This window comes from Leucoraja erinacea, chromosome 3 (genome assembly GCF_028641065.1).
Source record: "Leucoraja erinacea ecotype New England chromosome 3, Leri_hhj_1, whole genome shotgun sequence".
In the NCBI taxonomy this organism is placed as follows: domain Eukaryota; kingdom Metazoa; phylum Chordata; class Chondrichthyes; order Rajiformes; family Rajidae; genus Leucoraja; species Leucoraja erinaceus.
Window position 1 is genome coordinate 101,839,419 of NC_073379.1, and position 14,547 is coordinate 101,853,965.

The 14,547-nt window shown below is 42.3% G+C and overlaps 1 protein-coding gene across 4 annotated transcripts in view; it reads left to right on the top strand.

Annotated features, from left to right (window-relative positions):
- LOC129695891 (multiple C2 and transmembrane domain-containing protein 1-like) overlaps positions 1–14,547 on the top strand; it is a 426,884-nt gene that overhangs the window by 240,319 nt on the left and 172,018 nt on the right. For all 4 annotated transcript variants that reach the window (XM_055633328.1, XM_055633326.1, XM_055633327.1 and 1 more), the window contains one exon: positions 9,960–10,062. In XM_055633328.1, coding sequence (XP_055489303.1) covers positions 9,960–10,062 — 103 coding nt within the window. The remainder of the gene's footprint in view (positions 1–9,959; positions 10,063–14,547) is intronic.

Here is a 14,547-nt window from a genome sequence, read left to right on the forward strand (position 1 = left end):
ACGTTTTGAAATATATTCTATATCATTATTTGCCTATCTTCACAGCACATTTTATAGATCCAAGATGGCACCCAACCCAGGCGACTATTTCACAGAAGCATATCAACAAACTCATATTACAATCGTTCCACACTATTAAATATCTAATCGTCCTGTAAAACTGTAAATGGCTCGATTGTAATCGTGTAATGTCTTTGTGCTGACTGGTTAGCACACAACAAAAGCTTTTCATTGTACCTCGGTACACGCGACAAACTAAGTTGGAACTAAAATGTAATTGTTACATAGGTGCAGTGTAACAATGCAGTCATCCTATGGAGTCCTGTTGATGTTCCCTTTGTACAACATTTCAGGACTCTTGCTTGTGGCTTTCAATTCAATTAAAAAACTTTATTGGCATGATAAAAAACATTGTTATATTGCCAAAGTATAAAACATGACATACATGTTTTAAATGCATCAATATAAATACAAGTATACAGTGCATGGATAGATATGCCCCTGTGCATAAACTTGCAATAGGCCTGTAGCCCTTTATTGATGCTACACGTTCTTGCAGCACAACACAATAGTAAATTTAACAATTCAATATTCATTTCTTAGTGTTAGTTAATGTCGATTAGTGTTGGCTTTCTCTATCTGCCATATTTACAGAATGACTTTTGTAAATTGCTTTATCTGTTGATGCATTTTCAGTAAATCTGTGGAATTATTATGTAACAAGGTAGCATAGTGTGTTCTGAGAGAGAAATAAACATCAGCTCGCATCAATCAGGTCCGTTTCCTGATCCATCATAACTTCGACAGAATACCAGAAACGAGAGTACAGTTTAGCTTTAAGTGTGTTCTTCTGCAAAGACACCGAGCCAGAAACATAACCTAGGTATGGTTAGTATAGTAAGACCTGAGTGATCTCCTGGACAAGTGTCGATCGCCTAGATTGGGGTCGGAGAGGAATTTCCCGGATTTTTTTCCCGAATTGGACCTGGGTTTTTATCCGGTTTTTTGCCTCCCCCAGGAGATCACGAGGTTCTTGGGGTGGAGAGGGGTGATAGCGGTATAAAGGGGAGGGTAGTGTCTTGTGTTCTGTGTCTTGTGTCTACTGTTTGTGGGTAAGTGTGTCTGTTTAGTGTTCAGCCATGAGCGAATGGCGGTGCGGGCTCGATGGACCTGGTGGTCTGCTCTCGCACCTACTTTCTATGTTTCTATGTTTCTATAATTGCAACATAATTGTTTACTAAAACATGATTTCTATTAGGTTTAATACTATTTTAACACTCCTTTTATTCACCATTGGAGAGGTTAATGGCAATTCCACAGTAAACCACACACATAACTTGTTTTTTTTCCATACATTTACCTGCTTTAATTGAGATGCCTCTTGGTGTTTAAAAATGACTCACCAGTCAGGAACGTGTTTGAGGAAAATATTGGGAAGGAATTCAAGAGCCAATTGTCTGCTTGATAATGGAAGCTTTCAGTATACATATAGTACCATTGACATGCCCTGTGAGTGCACTTCCCAAGTATATGTTCTTTGTCTCTCATTTGTCTCAATTGTCTCTCGTTTATTTTTCTGTTTGAATACTTTTGTGCCTGTTTTGTTTACAAGCTTATTGTACTTTGGACAACTGATTTTAAGTACATAATTATTTCTATAGCTGTTTGACACAATTGACACATTTGTCTGCTGTCAATTAAATGGCCTGGATAGTTGTGCAGTATTCTTTTGCCAAATTAAAGGCCCCTTTGATCTATATGATCAAAGCAGTTGCAGCCAGTCTCAGATGTCCTTCCAAGGTTGCGGACGCTATTGAGATATTTGTCTCCTTCTTTGGGGCCATTCTATTACATTTGTTTTCAGTCCACTGCGTGGTCAAGTCAAGGACCAGAGAAATGCCGAAATATTCCTAATTTTCAGTGAACGTGACGGACAATGCCACCTCGCCCTCTTCAGGGGATTAATGGTCACATTTCCCAGTGGAATTACTGCAATGACAATTTTGTTTAATACAGAATAACAAAAATTAAACATGTTGAAATAAAATTTGGATAGTCAGGCTCTTGACACGTGTGACAACGAAATGTATCGTTTAATTAATTAGAGGGTTATATCAGAAGTGGAGGATGTTTCTGAAGCAGAACTACAAAATGATATGAATTGTTTTAACATCTCCGACCGGAAAGCACTGCAGAGGGTGGTGAAAATTGCCCAACGCATCACCGGGTCCTCGCTCCCCTCCATTGAGTCTGTCCAAAGCAAGCGTTGTCTGCGAAGGGCGCTCAGCATCACCAAGGACTGCTCTCACCCCAACCATAGACTGTTTACCCTCCTATCATCCGGGAGGCGCTACAGGTCTCTCCGTTGCCGGCCCAGCAGGTCCAGGAACAGCTTCTTCCCTGCGGCTGTCACACTACTGAACAATGTACCTCGGTGACTGCCAATCCCCCCCCCCCCGGACACTCCTCCCACAGGAAAAACACTATGACTGTATGCATGTAAATAGTAAGATTAAATGAGAACTTACCAGTTTGAAGTTTGATCTGTATTTTATGAGGAGTTACGATGAGGGTTTACGTGAAGAAGCCCGTCCCAGGACGCGTAGCGGCATACTTCAAAGCAGCGGTGTGGAATCACAGATAGACACAAGTATTTGAAGTAACATAGTAAAGAACAAAGAGACATCAATTATCAGTTTGATCCATGTAATGAGGGTGGGAGCGGAGGGCACGTAAACCCTCATCGTAACTCCTCATAAAATACAGATCAAACTTCAAACTGGTAAGTTCTCGTTTAATCTTACTATTTTACTTCGGAGTCACGTGAGTGATTCCGTGAAGATTTCAAAGCTCTGTGATTGCAAACCGTGTAACAGTTATACTACACTCACTGCCGAAGTCTTTGAGGGAGGAAGTGTGTATCGTAACCAACCAATGATTCTGTTATAGAAACCCCAATGGTATTTTACAATAGACACTGAAGAAATTAAAATGCTCCCTTTGGCTAATTTGAATATTTGCAGATTGGAATCTTTCCTGCAAATGAAAAAACAGGTTTTGTCAACAGTTTATAATAAATTATTTCTCTGAACGTTTTACCCCCACTATTCTGCTGGAGCCAGGATGTGGTTTATAGGTACGTCCATTCTTTTGCCGTTGACGTGGAAGCTTCTCCTGTGGGATGACAACTTTGACATGTTAGTTTTATCCCAGGAGCTTTAACCTGCTTGAGCTATTTCAAAAAGGCTTGTTACCCGACCACAAGGTTTTTTGTGACCAACCCACAAGGCTTTTCATCTCCCTCGCATAATTAGGTTGTGTCTATGTAAGGTAAAAAAGGGTCTTGGTACATTACCGTGTTTTCTGGCGGGTAAGCCCGGATTTTATGACTGGATAAGGTATCCCTGGTCTGGTTTGACCATTCCCTGGACAAATGATAGAGATCTGGTCTGAAGCTGTGAGCATGGTGTCCAGTTGAAAATAGGAGTAGTGACTGGACCCTCTGTGCTGCTCAGTGTGCCTTCAACATATGTTTTTAGTGCATAGAAGGTTCAGGTTTAGGGCTCTGGCTGGTGAGTATCCCCTGAAGTATGATTAACCATTGTGACATCCCAACATATGGGTGTACTTGGTCTAGGGCTTTAGAGTTTAATACCCTTCAAATTTACCCCCAGCCAGTAACCCATACCTGTTGTCCTGTAGCTGCTTTGAAAAGAACAGTCAGGGCAATTCTAGCTGTGTTGATGGTACTGTAGCCGAATCCTTCATCGTGATGACGGTTCTCCAGGAATTCCAGTTTGTAGTACCTGTATCGGATGAGTAGGTTTTCCCTGTATCCTTGCAGCACTTCTGTTGATGCTGGACAAGTGTTGTAGTCCAGTGAATGTTCAAAAGGATGCTGACATGGTGTTGATTGTTCAGTATAACAATCCCAGTCCCAGAGGCTTGCGCAGAATCTGCAGCTCAGGAGCTTATTTTCTCATGGCACAGTTGATTTGTGCCCGGCTCCGATTGTTAATAATCCTGGGTACTGGAAAAACTCCATGCAAGTTGATCGTTCAGTATAACAATCCCAGTCCCAGAGGCTTGCGCAGAATCTGCAGCTCAGGAGCTTATTTTCTCATGGCACAGTTGATTTGTGCCCGGCTCCGATTGTTAATAATCCTGGGTACTGGAAAAACTCCATGCAAGTTCCAACAATCATGTCATAGCGTAAGTTCTGAAACAGAATCCTTTTGTACTGTGCGTTGTTCTCGATTGGTGAGGCAGAAGGGAAAAAATACATAGAATTAATTTCACCAATGCAACATGGACGCATTTGTCTATCAATATTATAAATATATTGTTGAATGACAACATGACCTATAGGTCAGAAAAGTTAATATATATAGCTGACAAGCTTTCTGCTGGAACTATCTGTCCCAGAGAAAATTTTTTATTTATACGAGGATTCCACTGCCCCAGGGTCTGGTTTCCCCCCGCGACATACATAGGACATCCCCGAACCTCTGGTGATATAGCATTGATGCAAATAATCGATATCAGATTCACATTCCATTTTAATTGTCATTGTCAGTGTGCAGTACAGAGACAATGAAATGCATCGTATAGCTTGATAGTTTTGTTAAACTTTATATGAAAAACATCTACTTGATGTCCTTAATTTTTTGTGACCTGGTGTCTGTCACTGTATTTTGCTTACCAGGCAGGTAAGTTGTTGATAGTCCAATACCTCTGGATATACCATTGCCAAATTGTGTTTTGACCAACTTGTCATATGATACCGACTTTATGCTGCCATATGGTTAATATAGGCCACCTCCATAGTGTAGTCTATTTATACCCATACATGCAAGTGCTTAAACTCATGAATTTCACCCGAGCATTTTTAGATACTTAATGCCCAGTGTAAGTGGTAACCCCACCACTGTCTTTCTGATATTATTTCAGTGGGTAACTTCATGAGATGCTCAATGACAACCTATATGTTGTTCTTGATACTAACATCTGAATCATGTAGACAGAAAATGGTATCATTTTCCCCCAATTACTCTGTTATTTGTCGAGTAGTTGGTAGTTTGACCATTAATTTGTCCCTTGTTTGTGCCAATTCAACTATGTTGTCTCTTGGCAACATTATAGTTACGTGGACTGAATTAATATGAAAGCCAAGATAGTCCAAGAAAGCGCTCTATTTGCTGGTAGGAACCAGACCCACCTACCTCCATGGTTATTAGCGGGGTTGTGATTTTTTTTTTTTTTTTTTTTTTTTTTTTTTTTTTTTTTTTTTTTTTCTTTTTGAGCGTTCTTCCCTGTCGACGTGCTGGCGATGTTGGGGGGAGGCGCATTTTCCAGGGGGTCCGCTGCAGGCCCTGACCTAAAAAAGGTCTCTGGGGATAGTGCAGCCCACAGCTTTGACCAGTCGGATGTTCGGGCCGCCGACTGGTAGATACAGTGGTGTGCTGCCGCCTGGGTGGAATGAAGAGCTTTGGTATGTTCACTGCCGGTGGTGCCCTCATGAGGCTAAAGGTCTTGGACGCCTCCTCCATCTCTTTGAGCTGTTTGTTCAAGTCCTTCCCAAATAAGAATGAGTCGGTCTCTACTGATGGAGTTTTGCATAAACCTGCAAATTTAGGATTGAGGGCCGGCCTGATGTTGTCTCTTCTCAGGTTATTCAGCTCATATTGTGTCGTGCACATGAGTGCCAGGACATCCTGTTGGTGAGTGGTCATCTCTACGGTCTCGACTCCCCGCGCATAGGCTTTTATAGCTGCCGTGAGGAGGCGAAGTATGTGCTGTAGTGTGACCTCCTGTCTCCGAATCTGTCCCTGCAGAGGTTTGTTGGAGAGATGGTTTATGCTGGCAGCCATCCTTGGCTCCAGCGGTGCTCCAACCCATGGGGTAGCGACAAAGCGGCTTACAACCCCTAGCAGCTCTTCCTGCACACCCTGCTCTCTTTCGGCTCCTTCCGCCTGCCCCATACTCAGACCAGCCTGCCCCTGGTCACCGATGCTAACCTCCCATTCCTGGTCCGAGGTCGCAAAGGGAGGTGCCGGACTCAGCACCATGGAGGGGGCGCCTGTCCTGTCTGTCCGAGAGCGCTGCTGCTCCCGGTAGACCATCCCCTCCAATAGCTGCTGGATGCAGCTTAGGCGGCTGTCTCTCCCCCGCTTTGGGGTGGACATTTCCCCTCCCTCCGACGAGTCGGAGACGACCGGCCGTTTGGCTTCCTAGCCCCTTTCCCAGTCCGCCGGTGTAGGCTCTGGCGAGACTGGCTTGGCTCGGTGTCAGGGATAGCGAAAACGCTCTGCGAGCGACGCTGCCGCCGGTTGCTGCCCCGCTGGTAGAGTTGGAGCGGGGCAGTTCCTCTTTGCAAGTTTTGCGTTGTGTTCCTGAACTATGTAATAAAAACACAACTGCAAACTTACCTTTGGAATGCCCAAGAGCTGCTCCTGTAGTTCAGGCGGCAGTCTCTCCTCCTCCTGGGTGGAGAGAGACGTCCCAGTCCGATGTTGGCTCCACCGCCGGGTTTTACACACATCCAGCCCGTTGCTCAGGCGCTAGCGGGCTGGCTAGGTCCCGGTGTCGGGTTTGTGGACCGCCCCCTAAGCGGTCCTACCAACTGTCGCTGCCCAAAGACGTCGTTTCGTCGGGCAGGTGCAGCATTTCCCTCCCAGCCCGCAGCTGATGCTGACGGGCTTGGTACAGAGTCGGGAGCGGGGCGCTGATTAGCGGTCCTCCCCCTCTCTATCTCTCTGTTCTCGGGCTGCTGCACTCGGGCTGCAGCGCACTCCACGCCAGCCCTGCTCCGTGGGTCCCCTTAACGGCTCCGCTAAAGTCGGAAGCCTCCTCCCGCCCGCCTGCCTGCCTCACCTGGACAGTCCTTGAGGGCGAGGGAGGACTGAGGGGAACCCCAGCGCAGTGCTAGCCCTGCGCCGATGTCGCCCCTGAGGACAGCTTACCGGCACCCGCACCATGGTCCGCCGGTGAGTCCTTGTTGCGTCTTCCTCCCCTCCCGACAACGGAAAAACTCCTCCCGGAGTCGAAGGGGCTGCTTGCATGCCCAGCAGGGAACAAGCAGACGCAAAGGCTGTAAAAGTAAAGGTAAGTACTTACCTAAACTTTAGTTTTTCTCGTTTCTCCCGTGCTGCCGCTTGGCCTGCTGAAACGTAATGCCGCTACGCGTCCTGGGACGGGCTTCTTCACGGAATCACTCACGTGACTCCGAAGTAAAATAGATTTATTTATTGTCATGTTCTATGTCGTTCTTCCAGGGAGATGCTAACTGCATTTCGTTGTCTCTGTACTGTACACTGACAATGACAATTATAATTGAATCTGAATCTGAATCTGAATCAATCTTATTGATATGGTGTTGTTGAAATTTAACGCTCAGATGTATGTTTAATGAAAATCATTCCTCTCTCATCTTAAAATTCATGTGCTTTAGTTGTTGATTCCCCTACACTATGAAAAAGACTATGTGCATTTATCCTAATTATGCTCCTCATGATTTCATGACCACTGCTGAGCCTCTTGTCTTCCTGGTCTGCCCAGCCTCTCCCTATAGCTCAAACTTTTGAACCCTGGCAACATCCTCATAAATCCTCTCTGAGTTTTTTCCAGGTTAATTTTATCTTTCCTATTGCAGGGTAAACAAAACTGCACAGAATGCTTCACTATATTGGCTGAAATGTATTTTAGTGTAATTAACCTTTGTTGGTTCAATATCATGTAATAAACATTACTGACAAAATATGTATTTATCTCAATTTTGATACTTTTAATTGAATAGCTTTTGCAACTTTAAACACATTAACTAGAACTAAATGGAGTACCTCAACTGCACTCTAATGAGATCACTTTATAATTATGGCAAACATAATCTAAGTCACACAGGTGAGGGTCAGTGTGCTGATTGGGGAATATGTGCGGATCCAGCAGTTTCTTGTTCACATCCTTATCCGTCTACACATCTATCTGCATTGCCCTTGGCATTAATGTGAATAAAGTACTTCCCGTAATCATCTTTGAACAGCTTAATTTTAGTATTCGTCTTTCCCACTCTGTACATACTCTATAAAAACCTTTAATCACCTTAAAATACTTCAATTCAATCACTTTAATATGCTAGATTCAGTTCAGTTTAGTTTATTGTCATGTGTAGTGACAAATAAACATTTGAAATGCTTTTTGTTGCATGCTAACCAGTCGGCAGAAAGACAATACATGATTGCAATCGATCCATTTCCAGTGCATAGACACATAATAAGGGAATAATGTTTAGTGCAAGGTAAAGCCAGCAAAGTCCGGTCAAGGATAGTCTGAGGGTCATCAAAGAGGTAGAAGGTAGTTCAGCTCTACTCTCTGGTTGTGGGAGGATGGTTCAGTTGCCTGATAATAGCTGGAAGAAACTATCCCCAAAGTTCTTAGGCCTTCTAAGGAAGTAGAGGCATTGGTGTACTATCTTGGATGTTGCTTCAATATGGCTGGTCCAGGAGAAGTTGTTGGTGATATGGCCTCCTAGGAATTTGAAGTTTCCAACCATCTCTACTTTGGCATCACCAATACAAAGTGGGGTATGTGTACAGCTTTGTTTCCTGAAGTCGATCACTATCTCTTTTGTCTCAAGATTCAAGAGAACATATGTAATCTGTATTTATAATTTAAATTTGTGGGCCTAAAATTCATTATGGTACATCTCTGCAACACTCATTCTAAGGTCAGGTTTTCTTCTTGAATCTTTTAAATCCTAGGAGCAGAATTAGGCAATCCAGCCCATCGAGTCTACTCCACCATTCAATAATGGCTGATCTATCTTTCCCACTCAACCCCATCTCCTGCCTTCTCCCCATAACCCTTGACGCAACATTTGGAGTGCAATACCTAGAACTAAATATAGAACATAGAAACATAGAAAATAGGTGCAGGAGGAGGCCATTCGGCCTTTCGAGCCAGTACCGCCATTCATTGTGATCATGGCTGATCGTCCCCTATCAATAACCCGTGCCTGCCTTCTCCCCATATCCCTTGACTCCACTAGCCACTAGAGCTCTATCTAACTCTCTCTTAAATCCATCCAGTGATTTGGCCTCCACTGCCCTCTGTGGCAGGGAATTCCATAATTCACAACTCTCTGGGTGAAAAAGTTTTTTCTCACCTCAGTCTTAAATGACCTCCCCTTTATTCTAAGACTGTGGCCCCTGGTTCTGGAATTCTAAGACTGTGGCCCCTGGTTCTGCACACTAACATGCTCAGCTGCACACTAACATGCTATGTATAATTAAGGCATAACATAATCTAATCAGTCTATTGCAGGTTAGTAGCTAGTCAGCATTCAATTAGGTCATGAGATTGTGGAATGTAAAATGTGTGCCATTCTTCTTTAAAGTAGCAGAGAGAGGGGAAGGAGAAATGATATGATGATTACTTTGCTGTGAATTATTTTGAATTGCATTGGCAATTTTAACTGTCCCACGTTCCTGGTGGTATGATGGTAAAACAATCTATAGCAAGGGAGGTCAAAGAAAGCGGAAGAGAGAAAATAAAGACCATGTCTAGCCCTCTCTGTGACCTCAGGCCGTTACACAGTTTATCGCCATTGAATTTATACAATATGTTTCTAGAATTTATAGAAGATGTTTCTAAAAAATGTAAAAATTGTAGTTTGTGCATAATAAACAGCAAAATAATGCAGTTTTATGGGATCTTAGGGGGCAGACAGGGATACATTTAACATGTCATCTCGAACAGTAAGCAGGTCTTCTGTACTGCACTGAATGTCAGCCTAGCTTGATCTACGAGAACCAATATTCTTGATTAAATATTTTACATCTCAATTATATAACTAAGAATCTGATCCAGTTTTCAGTTTCTCATTAGTACAAGTAATTGTCACTTCTTAGCTAATATTTCCAAATTTATGAAAAAAAGTTATATTTAAAATTATATTTCTTCAGGGAGCAGTGACCCATTTTGTGTGATTGAACTGAACAATGACAGACTGCAGACACATACTATCCATCGGAGTCTCAACCCTGTGTGGAATAAAGTCTTCACCTTGTGAGTATGAGCATAGTGACTTTTCTGTGCTGCAGATTCTTGACGCAACTGCAGAACCCTCGACAACAGTCAAAATCACAAGGAAAAAATGTGCGGTGTCTATTACAGTTAAATAAGTGACACCAAAAGATAGGACTGCAACTTCCAATTTGCCTTTCAAGCAGATAAAGATGTATTGATTTGGGAAAATAAATATGTCAATGAAAAGTTATTTTTAAACTTTGCTTCCCTTCTCCTTTTCTTCACGTATGTTCTTCACAGAACTGTCAAATTCTCAAATGACTGCAAGTGGAGGAAATGTTTGTAGCTTGCTGACTGCAGAGGTCAATTTAGGACCATGTCTTTATGGAGAGTCTCCATACCTGAACTCATACTTGTGTGCAATGGTGTGGTCTATTGAGCATTAATACATGTGCTACCTTGCCACAAAGTGTTTTCAAAGTTTCAAGATAAATGTTTCATTTGCCCTGTAATTCTGCAGGTGCTTCAGATAAATCATTTATAATAGGCAGTGCTTGGTGTTGCCTTTGAAATATTGTAGTTAATAAAGACATACATACAGGGAAGAAAATTTATGGATGCATTTACAAGTTTTATTTTACATGTTGAGAAAATGCAATGTCAATCTGGTAATCTTGTCTTTAAGCAAAAGTTAACACCATTTATGGGAAACCGAACCAAGAGCAATCTGTGCTGCTTAAAATGCTAGGGAAAAAAAATCCATAATTGCTTCATCCCATTCAAAAAAGGTTAGGTCATTCATCTCTTAAATTATACACAATAAAGGAAGAGGATGCCCTTGTTCAGTGTGGCTGAAAATGATGGCACACTGTCAACGCAAGATGTTCTATTCATTTAATGGAATGGAATCTGATTTATCGTGTCATTATTGGTTTATGGTGTAACAATCTACAGAAAGCTGTGCATGCAATGAATTCACATGACGTGTGTTTCACATATTTTTCAATCTACGCAGGTATCCATATCTCTGTCACTCTGTCTAACAACGACAGGCCAAAAAACAATGGGATAAGTTTTCACCTTCGCTGTGCGGGTGGTGATTTTTGTGGAGTGGATGATTGCAACAATTATGTAGTGCATTCTATTCTGAGCAGACAGTTAGCTCTGCTACATTATCATTGAGGCAGTGAAGATGAAAATTAACACCAGCAGACTTTGTACCTCAGATTTTCCTTTCATAAATCAACAAAAAAAAAGAATTTTTATGAGGACTTATCAACATTAAAATACACGCAGAGACATATTCTGGTTGCAAATGTTGTCACAACCACCAGATCAGAAGTGTATTTCAAACACCATCCATTCATAAATTTCATGAAAGACCGTGGACTGGGTCAGCGCTGGAATTATTCACAACATGGGGACAAGATGGCACGAGCAATAGATGCCATTGTAAAGAAACGCCTGCAGATTTTCATGCAGAGTAATTTCATTCATTATGACATGAGATAGATGCATTCAGCAGAAAAAAAAAGATATTAGAAGAACTTTTTTCACACAGAGAGTGGTGAATCTCTGGAACTCTGTGCCACAGAGGGTAGTTGAGGCCCGTTCATTGGCTATATTAAGAGGGAGTTAGATGTGGCCCTTGTGGCTAAGGGGATCAGGGGGTATGGAGAGAAGGCAGGTACGGGATACTGAGTTGGATGATCAGCCATGATCATATTGAATGGCGGTGCAGGCTCGAAGGGCCGAATGGCCTACTCCTGCACCTAATTTCTATGTTTCTATGTTTCTATTATAAAGAAGGAAATGTTCTCTCTTTAGCTGAGGAATGCCATTTCAAAGGTTTTTGTCCAGTTAGCCTGAAAGGTGGTAGAATAGTTTAATGGGGGTTATATATGCTGAAGTCAGACACATAAATAAGGAACAAGATTTTGTACATTGGAAAGATTTACCAAGATTTACATGGAAGCAATGGTTTCATTTGTTAATAATTACAATTTGCATAACTTAACTTCCTGCTGCTGTATAATGATGTATTTAAGCAGGTGTAGCTTTCCATAGAACCCAGTTACATGCCTCTACTCCAGCATTGGCGAGGGAGATCAGGTGGCGAGTTGATTTTACCGCACTTTGAAATTGGTGTTGATTGCAGAAAAGAAATTATGGACAATCAAAGAAACAGACTAAAGCACAGACAGTGGTTTCCATAGTGTTAATATCTAATTTAACTTTCAAGTAATGATCCAAAGATTTATCTTAATTGAGAAGTATCGTGTGAAACAAGATGCATATTCTAATATGGCATGAAACCTAGAATGTAGAAACAAAGAACTGCAGATACTGTACCTGTTTTCCAAAAAAGATACAAAGTGCTGGAGTAACAGCAGGTCAGGCGGCATCCTTGGATAACATGGATACGTGACATTTCAGGTTCAAGTTCAAGTGAGTTTATTGTCATGTGTCCCTGATAGGACAATGAAATTCTTGCTTTGCTTCAGCACACAGAACATAGTAGGCATTTACTACAAAACAGGTCAATGCGTTCATATACAATAATATAAATATATACACACATGTATAAATAAACTGATAAAGTGCAAATAACAGATAATGGGTTATTAATAATCAGAGTTTTGTCCAAGCCAGGTTTAATAGCCTGATGGCTGTGGGGAAGTAGCTTTTCCTGAACCTGGTCGTTGCAGTCTTCAGGCTCCTGTACCTTCTACCTGAAGGTAGCAGGGAGATGAATGTGTGGCCAGGATGGTGTTGGTCTTTGATGATACTGCCAGCCTTTTTGAGGGTAGTGAAAGAATGCTGTGAGAGAGGAGGCACAGGTCAAAGTATGGTAGACAATAAGTGTACACAAGCTGGGAGGAAGGGAGGGTGGGGAGGGGGGGGGGTAGCTGGTTGGACAAAGGCCAGTAATAAATAAAAACACAAGGTGTGAGACAAAAGGATTGAAGAATTGTGAATTGTAAAGCCAGAGGAAGTGATGCAGTATGAAATGTTCCAGCTTATATTACTTCCCGTCAATCATTAGCATAGTAATCTACTGTTCGAAGATATATCAGACCTTGCCCTTGCTTGTTCACAGTACTGTTTTGCTGTCATGCTAGTTGTTCAGCGTGTTTTTCATAGGTACTTCCAGCCACAGCCCCTGAGGCTGCTCATCCTATCATTTGCGACGTTCAGAAGCACTTATTTTACTAAACAGCATCAGCAGCAGCATAGAGACATCTATTCTGGAACTCATAGATTTTGAAAAGTCTCCTTGCAAGTCGAAAGGAGAAAATGATGGCAGTTCACTGGAGGAAGATATCATTCGGCTAAGGCCAGACTCATATGCAAGAACTAGTGCCATCCTGTGCTTCCACAGAGAGTGGTGAATCTCTGGAACTCTCTGCCACAGAAGGTAGTTGAGGCCAGTTCATTGGCTATATTTAAGAGGGAGTTAGATGTGGCCCTTGTAGCTAAAGGGATCAGGGGGTATGGAGAGAAGGCAGGTACAGGATACTGAGCTGGATGATCAGCCATGATCATATTGAATGGCGGTGCAGGCTCGAAGGGCCGAATGGCCTACTCCCGCACCTATTTTCTATGTTTCTATGTTTCTATGTTTTCCACAATAAAAATCATTGTTTCCTTGGAGGTGGACAAAAATGCTGGAGAAACTCAGCGGGTGAGGCAGCATCTATGGAGCGAAGGAAATAGGCAAAGTTTCAGGCCGAAACCCTTGTTTCCTTGGAACTCAGTTAATTCTGCTGCTTGCAGAATATGCAAATAATCTTGGGTGATATGATGCCTATTGTGGATGAGAGCTTTAGCCACGTCATAGTTGTAAAAATAAGCAGCTTCACTCCATTGCAACTACTTCTGGAATATATACCACCTTTGGAGAAATCTGCAGAAAAGCTCCCCTCACAAGAGTGGATCTGTGTGCAGCCTTCAATTCTCCTTGCAGTAAGTATTCTGAGGCCAAAAATATCCCGGATTGAAAAATCCATGTTTAATCTTTTGGGATTCACAAGGCTGAATCCTCTTGCTGTTTTAGCTTCATGGCAGACTTGTAAACTGTTCACAGATCATAGGACAGACTGAGAGAATGCCCGGCTATCACAAGAGTTGGCATGCACAAGCAAGTTGTCTCTCATGGCAGCACAGCATTTATGCTAACCATCTGCCTCACTTAAATTACCAAGCCTGAGATAGAGCTATGGCAAGCCTAGCATTGGATGTGGCAACAGCAGAGGACAGCAGCTGATAATATTCACAAGGAGATAAGAAGCCAGCTATATCCCGGGAGCCATTCACTCGCATTCAACAGCCAGCTAGATCACCACTTCCTTTTCAAATTGCTGTTGGCAGGTGTATCAGATTGATTGATTAAGATACTAAAATTGCAGGGTTACCAAGGAGAAGAATTAGGATCTGAAAAATTGGACCATCATGAATGAGTGACAGTTTTAATAAATAATTTGGCTTCAAATTTTTATGTATAATTTGGAAACTTTAAATGCA